This window comes from Wyeomyia smithii, chromosome 2 (assembly GCF_029784165.1).
Source record: "Wyeomyia smithii strain HCP4-BCI-WySm-NY-G18 chromosome 2, ASM2978416v1, whole genome shotgun sequence".
NCBI lineage: Eukaryota > Metazoa > Arthropoda > Insecta > Diptera > Culicidae > Wyeomyia > Wyeomyia smithii.
In genome coordinates this window covers 98,490,859-98,508,898 of record NC_073695.1, presented here as the reverse complement: position 1 = coordinate 98,508,898, position 18,040 = coordinate 98,490,859, and the positions used below count along the sequence as shown (strand labels likewise).

Here is an 18,040-nt window from a genome sequence, read left to right as displayed (position 1 = left end):
GGTTGCTTTAGGCAGTATCTACACAGATTCGGGCATGCGGGGTCCCCCATGTGTCCCGAGTGCGCGGAAGCGGAAGAGACTGCTGAGCATGTCTTCTTCGTGTGCCCTCGTTTTGTGCATGCGCGGAGCGACATGATGGTAGTGAGCGGGCCAGACACCACTCCGGACAACCTAGTTCGGAGGATGTGTAAAGACCCAAACATTAGGAGGGCGGTTTGTACAGCCGCCTCTCAAATAGTTTTAGAATTGCAAAACAGGGCAGACATAAAGAACCAAGAGGGTGCACAGAGCACAAAAGCTGCTCCCCGAAGCAATACCTAGCGGTGGTCCCGGGGAGTATTATGGGCTGGAGACTGAAGGGGTTTTAGTGGGTCCGGTCACTGATTCAAACCAACCCCACACTCCCTGAGGTTGGTCACCTCAGGGGTTTGGATGCAAATTTCCCCTTCACCTGAAACAAAAAAAAAAAAAATATATATATATATATATATATATATATATATATATATATATATATATATATATATATATATATATATATATATATATATATATATATGTATATATATATATATATATATATATATATATATATATATATATATATATATATATATATATATATATATATATATATATATATATGTGTGTATATATGTTTGCATAATAATAACGTGAATACTTCACCGATCTTCTGTGTTGTTATCGTATAAGACACGACCTCGTGGCTGTTAGTTGGATTAATCCTTCTAAGCTCCTAGCAGGATGAACAATACACCGGCGGCAGGCTGAAGAGATCATCCACGCCGCTAGTGGGGTAGCCGGCGGCCGGCGGCGCGAGAATTTCCCCGACTGCTAGATGCCTTCTGTTGTCACAGCACCGGAATCAAAATCACAAGCAGCACCCGTTCTATCTGCAAACAATGCACAATTTACTTCCAGCTACTGGATAACCAGCGCCCGGCGACGCGGGGAATTCGCTCCGGCTGCTAGACAGCTATTGTCTAGTCAGACCGGTATCGAAAAACACAAGCGATACGCGTACCGTACACACAAAGCGGTATTGTTTTTTCGATCGAGCAAAATAATCACGAGCTATCTTCAGATGCTTCTGTTCTCGACGATAGCAGAGAAACGAATGAAAAAAAAACTATGTATTACATGGAAAAATACAAAAAATATATCATTTTCAAATAAGAGGACATTCGTTGTTTCGCCTTCGTCTCGATTAGACGCAAATTGTTTATCTCCGTTTGGTTCGCAAAATAACAATACACGAGTTATCGTAGGGGTGTTTTTTTTCGATTAGTTCTTGTGTGCGATAACAATAACCTGCAGTATATCGGCAGAAACATCTTCTGCACACTGGTAGGGGCAGGCTACCCCGCCAGTGATCTGATACGCAGCTGATACATCAGCAAGAATAATTCTCCCGCACCGCTGTTACCCCGCTAGCAGCACGGACCACCATACGATCGAGCGAGTGGAAGTCAACTACAAGTGGCATCTACAAGGTCGAGTGTAAGATACGGCCACTGTGTCACAACACGAAGCTGGGTCGTCATTGTTTGTTCTGCGGAAACACTCGATTAATCCAACTATCAGCCGTGAGGTCGTGACTTAGACGTTCGGTGAAGTATTCACTTTAGAATTTTTATCATTATTATTAATATTATTATTATTATTATTATTATTATTATTATTATTATTGTTATTATTATTATTATTATTATGATTATTATTATTATTATTTTTATTATTATTATTATTATTTTTATTATTATTATTATTATTATTATTATTATTATTATTATTATTATTATTATTATTATTATTATTATTATTATTATTATTATTATTATTATTATTATTATTATTATTATTATTATTATTATTATTATTATTATTATTATTATTATTATTATTATTATTATTATTATTATTATTATTATTATTATTATTATTATTATTATTATTATTATTATTATTATTATTATTATTATTATTATTATTATTATTATTCTTATTATTATTATTATTATTATTATTATTATTATTATTATTATTATTATTATTATTATTATTATTATTATTATTATTATTATTATTATTGTTATTATTATTATTATTATTATTATTATTATTATTATTATTATTATTATTATTATTATTATTATTATTATTATTATTATTATTATTATTATTATTATTATTATTATTATTATTATTATTATTATTATTATTATTATTATTATTATTATTATTGTTATTATTATTATTATTATTTTTATTATTATTATTATTATTTTTATTATTATTATTATTATTATTATTATTATTATTATTATTATTATTATTATTATTATTATTATTATTATTATTATTATTATTATTTTTATTATTATTATTATTATTATTATTATTATTATTATTATTATTATTATTATTATTATTATTATTACTAGTATTACTATTGTTATTAGTATTAGTATTACTGTCTTTTTTTTTTTTGATCCATTGTAGTTTGAAAAATTGTTTTTAAAATTTAATATCAACTACTTGAACCCCCCACCCCCCACATTCGAATATTTATCGTTTGTGTGCGGTAGAGCATAACGCTCCCGCAAAATGGACGACATGCAGGTGCAACTATTCCTGGATGTGGAAACAAATGGGGAAGAGATTGAGATCTCCCCCATCAATTCCCATCTACCTTCCCCGCTACCTAGCCCCGTACCAAGGGTACCGGCAACACGGTTCAAAGCTTACCTATATGCTTCGAAAGGTCCGTTCGTAGTTTTCTTTAGGCCCATAAAGAAGCCTCTTAACGTTATACAAATAGGCAAGGACCTGGCAAAACAGTTTTCGGACGTAACCGAAATTACAAAGGTTAGACCGAACAAACTGCGAGTTGTCGTGAGTAGCTTGAAGCAAGCAAACGCAATTGCTAGCTACGAGCTCTTCACGAGAGAGTACCGCGTGTACATCCCTGCCAAGGACGTGGAGATCGACGGTGTGGTCACCGAAGGAAGCCTCATGGTCGATGACATTTTGCGTCACGGGGTTGGCTGCTTCAAGAACCCCCTGATTCAAGATGTAAAGATACTGGATGTCAAGCAATTGCATTCAGTATCCATCGAAGAAGGGAAGAAGAAATTCCTCCCTTCTGATTCCTTCCGTGTAACATTCGCCGGATCCGCACTGCCGAACTACATCTCTTTGGACAGGGTTCGTCTGCCTGTACGCCTGTTCGTACCGCGGGTCATGCATTGCCAAAACTGCAAGCAGTTAGGTCATACAGCCACCTACTGCTGCAACAAGGCACGCTGCAGCAAGTGCGGAGGCAATCATGCTGAGACCGCTTGCAGTGAGGATACTGAAAAGTGTCTTTACTGCGAGGGAACTCGGCACGACCTTTCGGCGTGTCCCGCGTACAAACAGCGCGAGGAAAAAATTAAGCGTTCCCTTAAGGAACGATCAAAGCGGTCTTTTGCAGAAATGCTTAAGAGGGCTGAGCCACCCTCGACAGGAAACATCTTTGCCTTTTGCCAACCGATGAGGGTACATCTGACGATCCCGTCGAAGGGTGTTCTTATGCCTTGCCAGAGGGATCTAGGAAGAGGAGAATGCTCGACTCTCCTAATTTTTCTCGCAAAGGTCGTAAGATAACCCCTAGCGGAATGACCAATAAGACAACACAAAAAGGAAGCGGTGAAGAAAAACCGAAGCAAGTGCCCCCCGGTTTAATTTCAAATCAAACCAGGAGTACCCACCGCTTCCTGGGGCACCAAAAACCCCTCGTGCACCCATTTCTCGATCAGAAGACATAAAAGAAACAGGGTTCATAAAATTCTCTGATATTGTGGACTGGATATTTAAAACATTCAACATACCAGATCCCCTTCAAAACATTCTTCTTGCCCTTCTCCCTACAGTGAAAACCTATTTGAAGCAACTCACAGCAACTTGGCCCCTCATTTCAGCTATCGTATCTTTCGATGACTAATACGTCGAAAGAGGTTAGGAATTTTGTCACTGTGTTACAGTGGAACTGCAGAAGTATCATCCCCAAATTCGATTTATTTTCACATTTGATAAACACATACAATTGTGATGCGTTCGCGCTCTGTGAAACTTTTCTCAATTCAAATGACCAACTTAATTTCTACGATTTCAACATCATTCGTCGAGATCGAGACTCACACGGTGGAGCGGTACTTTTAGGGATCAGAAAATGCTATTCTTTTTTCAGAATCGACCTCCCCTCGATCTCGAATATTGAAGTTGTTGCCATTCAAACGAATATGAATGGAATAGACCTTTGTCTTGTTTCATCATATATTACCCCATCCGCCCGGATTGAACAGAAGCAACTCCTTGCTATAGCAGAATTGCTTCCCGCACCTTTTTTGATTTTGGGAGATTTTAACTCTCACTGTTCGCTATGGGGGTCGCTGTACGACGACAACCGATCTTCTTTAATCTGTAACTTGATCGAGACTCACGAGAAACTTCCTCCGGAGGAAGAATACGCGTTCTTAGCTGGCTTGATAATCGACGCCGCGACTCAAGCTCAGACGAAACCGATACCCGGGGTAACGATTAGACAGCGCCCTCCCAACAAATGGTGGGACAAAGAGTGCTCTGAGCTGTACGCGCGAAGGTCCGCGGCGTATAAGGACTACCGGGAGTACGGCACTGTCAACCTGCTTCGAAAGTACGAGGCACTGGGCAGGCAGATGAAGAGCTTAGTAAAGGCGAAAAAACGCGGGTACTGGCGGCGGTTCGTAAACGCGTTGTCGAGGGAAACAGCGATGAGCACTCTTTGGGATACCGCCAGGCGCATGCGGAACCGTGACGTTTCGAATGAAAGTGAGGAGTATTGAGATCGCTGGATACTCGATTTTGCCAAAAAGGTCTGTACCGGAACAGAAAACCTTTCGCGACGCGTTATTAGTAACTACGAAAGAGCCTCCATTTTCGATGTTGGAATTTTCAATGGCTCTCCTCTCGTGCAACAATAAGGCTCCAGGGTTAGATAGAATAAAATTCAACCTGTTGAAGAATCTACCCGACTCTGCAAAAAGACGCTTGTTGAATTTGTTCAACAAGTTTCTTGAGCTAAATATTGTTCCGCATGACTGGAGGGAGGTAAAAGTCATTGCTATTCGGAAACCCGGGAAACCTGCCTCTGATCACAATTCATATAGGCCGATTGCGATGCTCTCTTGCCTCCGGAAATTAATGGAGAAAATGATCCTCTTACGGTTAGACAAATGGGTCGAAACAAACGGGTTACTTTCAGATACTCAATTTGGCTTTCGCCGGGGCAAAGGGACGAACGATTGCCTAGCGTTGCTTTCTACTGAAATTCAACTCGCATTTGCTCGAAAAGAGCAAATGGCTTCTGCGTTCTTGGATATTAAGGGCGCTTTTGACTCTGTCTCTGTAGAAGTTTTAAGCGCGAAACTTCATTCGCAGGGACTTTCACCAAATTTGAATAACTTTTTGCTCAATTTGTTGTCAGAAAAGCATATGTATTTCTCACATGGCGATTCGACAACTTCCCGAATTAGTTACATGGGCCTCCTCCAGGGCTCATGTTTAAGTCCTCTCTTACATAAATTTTACGTCAATGACATCGATGAATGTCTTGCAAATTCATGCACGCTACGGCAACTTGCAGACGATAGCGTTGTATCCATTACTGGTAGCGAAGCTAGCGATCTGCAAGGACCATTGCAAGATACCTTAGACAATTTGTCTGAATGGGCTCTTAAGCTGGGTATCGAATTCTCTCCGGAGAAAACTGAGTTGGTCGTTTTTTCTAGGAAGCATAACCCAGCTCAGCTGCAGCTCCTACTAATGGGTAAAACGATCTCTCAGGTTTTAGTCGCTAACTATCTCGGGGTCTGGTTCGACTCTAAATGCACCTGGGCTTGCCATATTAGGTATCTGACACGAAAATGCCAACAGAGGATTAATTTTCTTCGTACGATTACCGGAACCTGGTGGGGTGATCTCCCAGGAGACCTTCTAAGGTTATACCAAAAACGATGTTGTCAGTTATTGAGTACGGCTGTTTCTGCTTTCGCTCCGCCGCGAACACGCATATTTTGAAACTAGAAAGAATACAATATCGTTGTTTGCGTATTGCCTTGGGTTGCATGCAGTCGACCCATACAATGAGTCTTGAAGTGCTAGCGGGTATTCTTCCGTTGAAACATCGTTTTTGGAATCTCTCTTACCGGTTACTAATTCGATGCACAGTTATAAACCCATTAGTAATTGAAAATTTCGAGAGGTTGGTCGACCTTCAATCTCAATCCAGATTTATGACTTTATATTTTGACTATATGGCTCAAGATATTAATCCTTCTTCATACGATTCCTCCAATGTCGTACTTTTAGATACTTCTAATAATGCTATATTCTTCGACACCACCATGAAAGAAGACATTATTGGTATCCCGGATCAATTGCGACCCCAAGAGATCCCTAAAAAATTTTTCAATAAGTTTGAACATGTTAGTTGTGATAAAAGGTTTTACACTGACGGATCTAGATCATCTAGATAGATGAGTCCACTGGCTTCGGTATTTCCACGAAATTTTTACCCCCTCCTACAAACTCGATGCTCCTGCTTCCGTGTACGTCGCAGAACTTGCTGCTATTCAGTACTCTCTTGGGATCATCGAAACCCTGCCCATAAACCACTACTTCATCTTCACAGACAGTCTCAGTGCCATTGAGGCTCTGCGATCGATGAAGACTGTGAAGCACACCCCGTATTTCCTGGGGAAAATACGGCGGTTTTTAAGTGCTTTAACAGATAAAAATTACCGGGTTACCTTAGCGTGGGTCCCTTCTCATTGTTCCATTCCGGGCAATGAAAAGGCTGACGCTTTAGCTAAGGTGGGTGCTATTGATGGCGATATTTATGTAAGACCAATTGCTTATGATGAATTTTATAGCATTTTGCGTCAGAGAACACTCAACAGTTGGCAATTATCATGGAACTCACATGAACTGGGACGGTGGCTATATTCCATTTTTCCTAAGGTATCGACGAAAGCATGGTTCAAGGGGTTGGATGTAGGTCGGGACTTCATTCGCGTGATGTCCAGACTTATGTCCGATCACTACACGTTAAACACGCATCTCTTTCGTATAGGGCTTGTAGACAGTAATCACTGCATTTGTGGCGATGGCTACCATGATATCGAGCATGTTGTTTGGTCGTGTACCGAATACTGTGGTGTTAGGTCCGAGCTTATAGATTCCCTTCGGGCCCGAGGAAAACAACCGAACGTTCCCGTTAGAGACATTCTGGGAAGCGGTGATCTCCAGTACATGACACAGCTGTACTGTTTTTTGAAAAATGCTGGAATTAAAATTTGATTTTTTTTTATCTATTTGCTAGATTACAATTCCCGTCATAAAATGAATGAAAATGATACACCATGGTGGAGACACTAAAACGAAGACTCGGCTCCTTCATGTTCACGCAGACACCTCAGACCAAAACTGCTCAAATGGAACATCACTGCTTAGCCATGCACAAATAAATGAATCCTGTAACTCAATATAGTTAAAATCAAAATTGTAACTCCCCTCCTCTCACCTTTAATCCCCACTAGCTCGTAGTCGGCCGCGAGATATAAAAAATGTGCCTCCCTCTTTTCCCTGCTAACTTAGAATTAAAAAAAAATAGTACTTGGCTCAGTTAAACATAATTTGTATCGTGCCGTGTCAAATAAACTATTTTAAACTAAAAAAAAAAATATGAGGATGCTTCTTATTTGCTACTAGCTGACCCGGCAACGTTGGTCTCGCCCTTTGTGTCTTTATTTAAACATTTTATTTTAAACATTTCAAATTGATTTGTTTATAGTCTGCAAATGCACGTCGAATCGGCCATAGGATATGATCAAAGTCAAAAGACAAATCGTTCGAAATGATTGGTTCTATCGGAGTGACAACATCCTCGCCTTTTGGCTTTTGTACATCACCTTGATTCTGGAAATATCCAAAATGGGAGGAATTCGGTCATTTTCAGTTGTTTTTTTTTTTTTGTACCGATCTGACTCCAAAAATACCCATATTGGGTGGTATTTAGTTATTTTGGCTGTTTCCCAGAAACCGAAAGTGTTCAATGCTTGGCTTCCATGCATCATCTCCAATACGGAAATATCCATATTGAGTGGTATTCGGACTTTTTAGGCTGTTTCCCAGTAGCTGCCATCTTACAAATCAAAATTGTGTCTGAGGTATTGGGATAGTATTTGGTCACTTTTGGCTATTTTCCAGAAACCAAAAGTCGTTATCTTGGATTTCAAAGTGGCATGGGAAATCAATTTTTGGCCTCTGGGCGTCATTTTGGTTCCAGAAATATTCATATTGGATGGTATTTGGTGATTTTCGGCTGTATCACAAACACCGGAAGTCGCCACCTTTGAATTCAAAATGGTGTCAGTGATCGAATTTTAGCTTCTGTGCATCATTCTGGCTCCGAAGTTTTTTTTTTTCTGTGTGGACTTATCACTGCGACCAGAGATTAGATCTATTGTGATATTGCCCAGGTGTTTTCTGTACACTTCATATTATTGGCAATATCACTAGTGAAGTAAGTGACACGCTTATCATTTATATCCGTGCTTGTGTGTAATTTTTTATCTTTCCGTTTCAAGCTTACTGCTCTACTAACTATACCGAGCCTTTGTCCATCCTAACAATATCGCCTAATTACAATTCCCTGGAAAGTTCACTGGAACTTTCATACGTTACTAAGACCAGTTTTATTATAAAAAGGGTTTTATTTTTGTTAGAAGGAAAGTCAACAGGGGTACTGTAGAATTCAGATTGAAGGGAGGGTACGTGGTGGGGAGCCTGAGAAGAAACCTATGCTAAGCTGAAGTCCTTTGACAACCAAATGGCCTGATTCTACTAAGATTCGAACAATGCGGACTCTGTAACCTTGCGGCTACGAAGCTCCTCTTGGTTCCGAAGTAACTTATATTGGGTGAAAGTCGCAATCCTGAATTTTCAAATGGCATTTGTAGACGATATCTGGCCTCAAGGTGTCATTCTGATTTAGGAAACATGCATACTGGGTGGTATTTGATCATTTTTGGTTGTTTTTTCAGAAACCGGAAGTTTCCATCTTCAATTTCAAAATGGCGTCTGGAGTCCTGATTATTTCAGGATGTTTTCCGGGAAAACTGGTTGAAATATCTGTTTAATTTGTATGGGAGACCTTCCCCCCTTTCAGAATACGGAGGAGTGTCAAGCCACCATAGAAATTTGTGTTTGATTTGTATAAAAGCCCTTCTATCCATAAGTGTCGAACTACCATGGAAATTTTTTTTGCTCCTAAAAACTTCCTCATGACAAATTTGGTTCCATTTACTTGATTAGTTCTTGAGTTTTGAAGAAATTTAAGTTTCATTTGCATGAGAGCCCTCTCTTTCAGAAGAGGCAGGGATGTCGAACCACCATGAAAAATGTTCTTGCTCTGTGTGATTTGTGTTTTATTTGTATGGGACCCCTTCCTTACGGAAGAGGAAGAGATTTCGAACCATTTTGGACACATTTGTTATTTAGGGGTTCACATTCACATGCAATAGTTGGTTCCATTTACTTGGTTAGTTCTCGAGATGTGCAGAAATTTATATTTCATTTGTATGAGACCCTTCTCTTCTAGAATAGGGCGAACTATTTTAGGGGCCGTCCACATTTCACGTGGACAGTTGGCATTTACAATTTAATTTATTACTCTTGGAGCAGATTTCTGATTAATTATGGCTATGTAACCTTTCAAATACATTTGCATTTCTATCGAGTCAGCGGCGGCAGCGGATACCAGCAGCGGTGGCAGCAGCGGGCACTAGCAGTGGTAGTGGTAGCAGCATCAGCGGTAGGTGCGCGTTTTTCCTAACACGGTCGACAAAATATTGTACCTAGTTAACCGGGAATGCATCCTGTATGAGGTCCTACTTCAGGAGACTTTATTGTTTGAAATTTGTTTGGATTCTTCAGCTCAGCTCACACAGTTTTAAATTTTGACGAAGGTATATTTTTTAGGATATAGAATATTTGAGTTATTAGCGTTCAAGATGCGTCTCCATCAAGTATTGCAGTAACCAAGAGCCTGCATTGAAGAGTTACAGTGCTTTTTTTCTTTTTTTATCGCCTCGTTTTGACCACCCATATTCCATTTTCCGCGTTGTTACTTCATGCTTTCTCAGAGACAGGGTGAGAGATGCTGTACATTAGGGTGCCAATCACTTATATGGGAAAAAGTAACCAGAAAATTAAAAAAACCTACATAAAATGTTCACCTACCCGAAAAAACACTCTGTGCAAAATTTTAGCTAGATCGGACTTGAAACAGGGTGTCGCAGAGCGATTGAAGTTTGACCTTGAGATATTCGAAAAATCAGCAGAATCGTGATTTTGCGTATGCTATCAGATCTCGACGTTTCATGCATTTTTAAGCCATCTGGTACCAACAAAAATTTCGAAAACCGAAATCTCATGCACCCCACTCAGCTGGGTTAATTTTTGGATTTTTAAAGGCCAAATTCAATCGCCACCCCATTTTACGTCCGATTGAACTGAAATTTTGTACAGGATGTTCTTCGGGCAGATCTCCCAGACGGTCTCGAGGTACGATGCTGGCCTAACTAGCCAGTCGTCGTAGGTTAGAGTCTCGGCTTGGGAGAGACTGTTAGTTGCTAGCCCCGCAATTGTCCTGTGCATAAATAGTCGGCTGCGAAGTCTGTGTATAAATATAACAGAAGGTCGAGTTCCGAATCGCTTTTTGCTTTTTTGTTTTTCGAGCAGGTGGACATTTTGTATAGGGTTTCACAAAATGACCATTTTATTGGCACCCTACTGTACATAGTCAAAACCCCACCTGAGTTTTTTTACTTTTAAACATATTATGAACATTATTCGCACGATGATCTTACAGATTTTATCCGAAAATCTTACCGGCAACCACATAACGAAGTGTCCTTCTGGCCTCTGTCCAACCAACTTGGCTAGTATCATTAACCTTGCGCTCTAGGATTGACGCACTACTGGTAATTTCGGCCCTCGTCTTGCCCGCAACATACTACAAAGCACCGACTATATGGAAAAAACGAAACTTGATAGCAGAAAGCCAGAACCAATTTTTTTTGTTCTATTTAGGGCTCCAAACAATCCTAAATTATTCGGAAGTCGATTGGTTTTGTCTCCGCTGGGCGCATTGCATTTCAAATTTATATGGAGATTTGTATGGAAAAACCAACTTTTTTGCATAAAGAGCTCAAAATCGCTCAGGTTCGCATAAGATTGATGACTTCAAATGGTAGGTTTTTTATGCCATACAACTTGACCGAAGACACTAAAGAGCTAGGGTGTCCCAAAAAATACTAGAGCTGTTAAAAGTTGAGAATATCGAAATTTATGTTGCAAATCATTTTTCTGCCAACACTGCCAGCGTACAGGCGTTAGCCAGATTTCCATCAGAAGTAACCTCTGAAACACGTTGTAAATTCTACCTGCGCTCAGAATATTGACCTAAATTTGTTTGCTTCATCCAGCTGAGTGTATAAACTCGTTACGACAGGTTACTTTTGATGGGAATCCTACCCAAGTAACAATTTAAGTCGTATTGCTTTCTTTTAGCGGTTTTCATGACCAATTTCGCAAAACTGCTGTTAAAACTAGAAATACTATCAGAACCTCCTGATAACCTCTATAAGTTTGCTTTACAGCCAGGTGGCCCACCCATGCCGAGCTTATTGAAGCAATTATAAGAATGGCAATAAAACTGCTTTAAAACCACATGGAAAGAGTACCGCATGCTATAAGCAGCTGGCATTACCTCTTTAAGAGCGCAATAAGTTTGGTTGCATTATTGCGCTCTGCTACTTGCCACAATAAGTCCAATTCAACTTTTCATTGCTTGACACCGTAATAAGTTGGTTTGTTGTGCCGTTCCTGCACTTACACCAGAACATCACGCCACTTTTTTAATAAGAAAATCTCGCGTCGCGGGAGAAATGTTTCACCTGTGTTGGTTATCATCGTGCAATTTTATTTGATGGTGGTATTGTAGAAAGATAAGAAATAGAGAGGGGGTTTTGGTAGGTTTTGTAGCTCTCAAGCATATGCATGAAATTTTGTCGTGCATTTTGAGAACATAGGCGCTTAAAATTTATGCGCCATCAAAATAGTACGAGCTTACAAAAATGATTTCATTGTTAGCAAAAATGAATTGGATTGTTTCAGCTCGGTTTTTCAGAAAAAAAAATCTAGCCGTGTTCTTTAATACAGAGATAGATCAAAATCAACTTTGGATGTTCAATTTATTTGTTAGTCAGACGACGATTCGATTTTCGTTTCAAGGTCATAAAAAGTCTCAAGAATATCAATATGGCGCGGTTGGTAATTAGTTAGTATCAATGGTAGCCGCAATAAGCCTAGTTCAATGATATATATTTTGTAAAATGCGGCAAAGGTGGGATGCCTGTATTATTAAAGAAAAATATGGTAAATCCCTGGGGCCTAGACAACTTTATTTTTATGAAAAATCTGACAACACACCGACGATAATGAGGAATCAACGAGCTTTGATATAAATAGAGGTGCACGAAAAATGCTTGTTTAATTGAATATTGAATATATTTCCAAATATATCAATAGTGTCTTGCCCCTATCTTATTTTTAAGGACGCATAATTTAACGATACAGGAAATTATTTTCAACCGAAACAAGACAAAACTGGCGATAAAATTTGAGAAAACTACTGAACAGTACTAAGTACTAATACTAAATTTGCCGTGTTAATTTATTAGATTTATGGTGTTCTACGTCATCAATGTTTACAAATGCGCTGCAAGTTGCTCTAAAGCATTTTACACACATCTTACGGAGACTGTGACAGAATTCTGCATCACACTAAACCAACTAGGCCGCTTTTATCTCACCTGTATGTATATCATTGCCTGCATATATTTGTTTACAAGTTTGACAAGTTAAAACTGTGCACTTATTAGAATTTTATAAGATATTTTTCATAGCCAACTAGTAGTTTTTTAGATTTTGAATGATCGCAATAAAACTGGTTTCTATGTCATATGACAGCAAGCTGGAGTGGTTTTATGGGGCAATAGATAGTAATAATAAAACCAATAATAAAGCAAAATCGCATTGACTCTTGCCGGTTTCATTATAAGTTTTATTATTTTTTATTATAGTGTAGTGCATTATTAGAGCATTATTGAGCTCTCTAGAAAGGAATTTATCTACCTGCAAAAAAGTAGGTTTTCTCATATAAATTTTCATAGGAATTTAAAATGCAATGCGCCAAGCGGAGACAAATCCAATCGACTTCAGGTAAGTTTAGGGTTGTTCGGGGCCCCAAAAGGAACCAAAAAAACTTGGTTCTGGAAAATCGATCACTTTGCCCACCCTAATACTCAAATACAATGCTCAAAATATGGTCGCAATGGTTCAGGCTTCTACAAGGGAAAAAATGCTTAAATACATACGCCCGCTTGAAAAACTACTATTAGGTCTAAAAAAAATTTCCATCCTCGCAAAGTACTCAGTTCGCTAAGCCAAAAACTTGTGCAAAGGTTCATTTAAATAAAAAATGGTCGAATTTATACTCAGTCAATGATAAAAATTTCTATTTCATTTGGGATTTACTCAGTGCACCCATTGCTTCGAAAATACTTTCCTTTCAACGTGCAGATTTCGCTGTGCGAGCCAATGATTGTTTTTACTTCATTCGAAAAACATGACTTTTCGAAGATAAACATAAACTCGGCTATTTTACTCGGAACGAGACGCGCGCGCATCCACCGCCAGCCGAAGCCGCGTGTACCAATCGCACGCAGACAACTACCGGTATGAAAGAGAAAACCTACCACCCACCGCCCACACACCCCAGGCGGTAAAACGCCCCAACGAGGATAACTCGAACCATGACAGGTCGTCGGACGGATCGCATTCTGATCGGCCACCGAGTGCACACAGGACCCCGCCGAATATATTTTAAGCGAAAACTTTCAACCTTTTCCATTACGAGCCGCGCTCAGTTACGAGCGGACCTCTGACGGGAGCGGAACTTGAAAAAGTCCGCCCAACAGCCAGAACAGAGATGATCTTCTCGCGGATCAGGAATCTAGTGGCACCGCTGTGCTGTCTGTTGGTTTTGAGTAGTTTACTAGTGAACAATGTAGATTGTGCGAAAAAGGCTACCCCGAGCCCCTCGGACGCCACGATCGAGGAAGTTTCGGCGAAACAATTAGAACGGATACTAGAGGATAAGGATTACGTCGCGGTGTATTGGTGTAAGTGCTCGATGTACTCGAATTCGTAGCGCCGGTCTGCGAGACTGGAGCTACAAGCATCCAAATGTATATGGAAAAATTTGTCGACTTGGAAGTGAACAAAAAGTGCCATAAAAGGAAAATTAACTCGTATTGCCATGTTTGGTAGTGAACAGAGAATGGATATCTTCAACGATATCTGCAACAATTTTATTCAATGAAAACCATTTTCCAATTGAGTTTTTCTTAACGAATATTTCGAGAAGAAAAAGCATTGCGCAACCGGAATTATAGAGAGCTAAATTATTTTTAAAAATAATCGTGAAAACCGAACATGTAAAATGAGAGGAAAATCTACGAGAGAAGAAAACAGTGTGCTGAAAGTGAATGGGGTGTGATTGGGAAGAAGAAAAAGCAAATTGACAGTTTGGCAAGGTGGAAGATTGCTCGAACGATCCTTAGACAGCCTAATAGATAGACAAGATACGTCAAACTGGACGATTGACGTCCAGTCGTGACAGGTATTCACCTCTCAAGTATGGCGCTAGTTTACAGTGTTCATGTCCCACCACATATTATAATTTTGTAGCAGAGAACTGTCGAATTGTACCAAATATTCCTTCAAATTATTCAGCTATAGTATAGCTAATCCATACATGCTGACAGTTCACTCATATTCTCGCTGTGTGGCTCTATCCGCTTCCTACATACTACAATCAGAACAAAGAGTACAAAAATAACCCACCTAAGATTCAGGATACTGAAATAATTCAAAGCGACCAATACGCAACAGCGAACGGTCAGCGGCGGTTGAGCGCTTAGCTACACAGTTAACCTCTGCGGGCATCTAGGCAAAGCAACCGACACAAATTGACACCCGAACCAGCCGAACGACCAACGGAAAGGCAAACGCAACACACTGATCTGACATATAGTTTGCAGGACAAGGAAGGAAGATTCACACAGTGAGAAAAATCGACGCAAAAGAAAGTGAAAACCCGGTGAAATTCTTCATCTGTTTCCCGACCCGATCTACATTTCTGTTGGGACAAAAACCAGATGCCACTTTGCCTCCTAGTTCACTATATAGATGTTAAGCCGCACGGAGTAGGCGTTGAAAGGGGCACGCACACGATCTCTTTTTGAACGCTCTTACCAAGGAACTGAACTAGTTTTCTTCTGTGCAAACAGGTGGAAAAGAATGCCGCTGAGTAGCGGCGATTGCCGACCTCATTATCCCTCTGGAATGGTAGCGTAAGATTGCTGTTGAGAGATGCGTTGCGTACGGTAAATGTGTTTAAAATTTTGAAAACATGAAAGAAAGGCTTTCGTTGTTATCTGCGAAGTCTTTTATGGCAACTTTAGACTGAAAATAATCAATGTATTTGTGCAATTTATTGTGCACGAACTTTTGGACTCTTTATATCTTGGCAACATTCTGAACCAAAAGAATGTAGTCATGAAGTTACCATAATCTGGAATCTAATCTAACAAGACAACCCCAAACACATCATGTCATGATAGAAAAACGATCTGTTCTGGCAGAGCACCTCTGAAATGAGAACAGCATTCTAATTCTGACAAAAAAAACTTCAAGAAAAATGCAAAGGTCGAAAGCACATTTTTAATACTACATTCAGCACATGTTCAATTCATGTTAGTACCACATGGTTTCTTGCCTAGAAAAGCATAGCAGCCATTGAAAAAACTTTTTTTTTGCTGGTCGCATTATATCGTGTTCGAATAAAACGAATAAAACATTTGGCTAGGTCAATCTAGTTCATTATTTTTATATGTGCGCATGTATGTGCAGAAGCAATACTCGAAGTCTACCCCTCTTTTCTCAGAGATGCCACGTGAATCACATTCTAATTTCGTGATAAAAAAGGCTCCTAATTTGTTTTCATGTAATTTACAGTTGGTAATATTTTTCACACCACAATGTAGTTAGAATTGGATTGGGTTTGTGGTTTAGGAGTTATGAAAAGTAAATATTAGAGATAATAAAATTCTTTCTTTGAAATGGTTTTAGCCCACAGATATTCGCCTCCGATTAAAACAATTGATTTTCGCACCAGGACAGAGTTTTTCACTTTCATCGTCATCATTGTCTTACGACTGAATAGTGTTTTATTTTAAAGCTGCTCGATGTTTTATGATGAGCCCAACTTTATCCAATCGAGCACAAAGTATGCTGGTCTGGAGGTTCTCTGCTGATGCAATAAGCCGTCGAATCACGGCTTGGGAGTAACTGTGAGAACCAGATGGTTCGTGGCCCCTGCAATATGTAATTACGGGAATTCAAGTTCCGGTAGCGAAATCTTGAGGCCTGATGGCTTTGCTTTGTATACAAAGCATGACAAAGCAATATTCGTGTGTCCTTGTTCTTTTTAGAACAACTATTTCGAGCTGTACGGAAACTTTTTTCGCTTTTATCGGCCAGTGTAATCTTTTGCCTACTCCCTGGAAACTTTATATGAATGTGTTGTTCTTCAACATTTATATTATTCTTTTTGTAATGCACCTAAGCATCCTGAAGGAATTCAAGTTAACACCTTTAGTAATAACAGTCTCAGACAAATCCCAACATAGACGTTCTGGGAGTGCATTGCAACACTCGGGGAACTTTCCCGTCTCAACAAAGTTATGCTACTTCGGATACCCAGACAATGTGGAATCGAGGAAAAATAACATGCCGACAGCAAGACAATGATCAGCTCAGCAATTTATTGGACCGGAACCGTTTCTGGGTACCTGCATAACCGCTATTAAAAGCGAACTAAGTAAAGTACATGGGAAAAGCTAGAAATAGCATCTCATTGGCAACATACGCACGGTTGTAGACAAGCTAAACAGTTTATCTACCCCAACCTTGGTTACCAAAAGGCTACTTAGTTTAACTCGTAGTGAACTACGCATCACCACGGGACTCCTTACCGCTCTCTATCATCTATTCGTAAAGTTCCAGCCGACAATTGCCGCTTCTGCTACGCTGAACCTCAGTGCTCAGAACGCTCAGTGAATTTTCTCTGCTATTGCAGAGCTCTTGCTTCATCGAGGTTCAACTTTTTCGGAAGTTACCTCTCAACTAGACATACAAAGAGAGAAATTCGATGTTAAAAAGAATCAGACATTTCTATAGCATTTAGCAAAATTAGAGAATTAGTGATTCACACGTCAAACTTTTGGCAAAGCTAACAGTTTTGTTAGCTACCTTAAAGTATTAGTCAAAACCAGGGATGGTATTCTACGCGATTTTTCGGGACTCGTAAGTAATCTACGTAGAAAACTGTATTCTACGTTTTTTACGGTAGAAAACCTCTTGCAAGTAGAAAACTCTCAAACACTCGAAAATTCACAGTATGAGTAACGAAATGCCTTTAGCTGTGCTGATTAAATGTATCCAAGTTACGGGAGAATTAATATAACAAAAAGAAAGAAACACGACGAAGCAAGAAAGTGTATTTCCGGACTACTTTGTGATTATGGCGAAACAAGCAATGATAAAGAAACTCAAAAAAGCAAACAAAGTTTACACGCAATAATTTTAATCGCAATTCACCGTTCAACAACATATTTGTTGTCATCCAAAAATGCCAAAATCGCATAATATTTATACGTCACAAACAAAATCAGTGCAACAGAAAAGGCGCATCAAGGCCTGATTTCTACAGAATTATGCTATCGCTGTCAAATGCAATTAGATCATA

General features: G+C 39.3%; 1 protein-coding gene across 6 annotated transcripts in view; it reads left to right on the top strand.

The window, feature by feature from the left end:
- Nucleotides 1-14,058: 14,058 nt before the first annotated feature.
- The window catches only part of LOC129719507 (uncharacterized), a 74,293-nt gene continuing 70,311 nt past the window's right edge, over nucleotides 14,059-18,040 (top strand). For 4 of the 6 annotated variants that reach the window (XM_055670901.1, XM_055670900.1, XM_055670899.1 and 1 more), the window contains exon 1: nucleotides 14,060-14,351. In XM_055670901.1, the coding sequence (XP_055526876.1) occupies nucleotides 14,159-14,351 (193 nt within the window). In that variant the 5' untranslated portion in view covers nucleotides 14,060-14,158. Of the gene's footprint in view, nucleotides 14,352-18,040 lie in introns of all 6 variants that reach the window. The other 2 variants (XM_055670898.1, XM_055670902.1) reach the window with 2 other exon arrangements.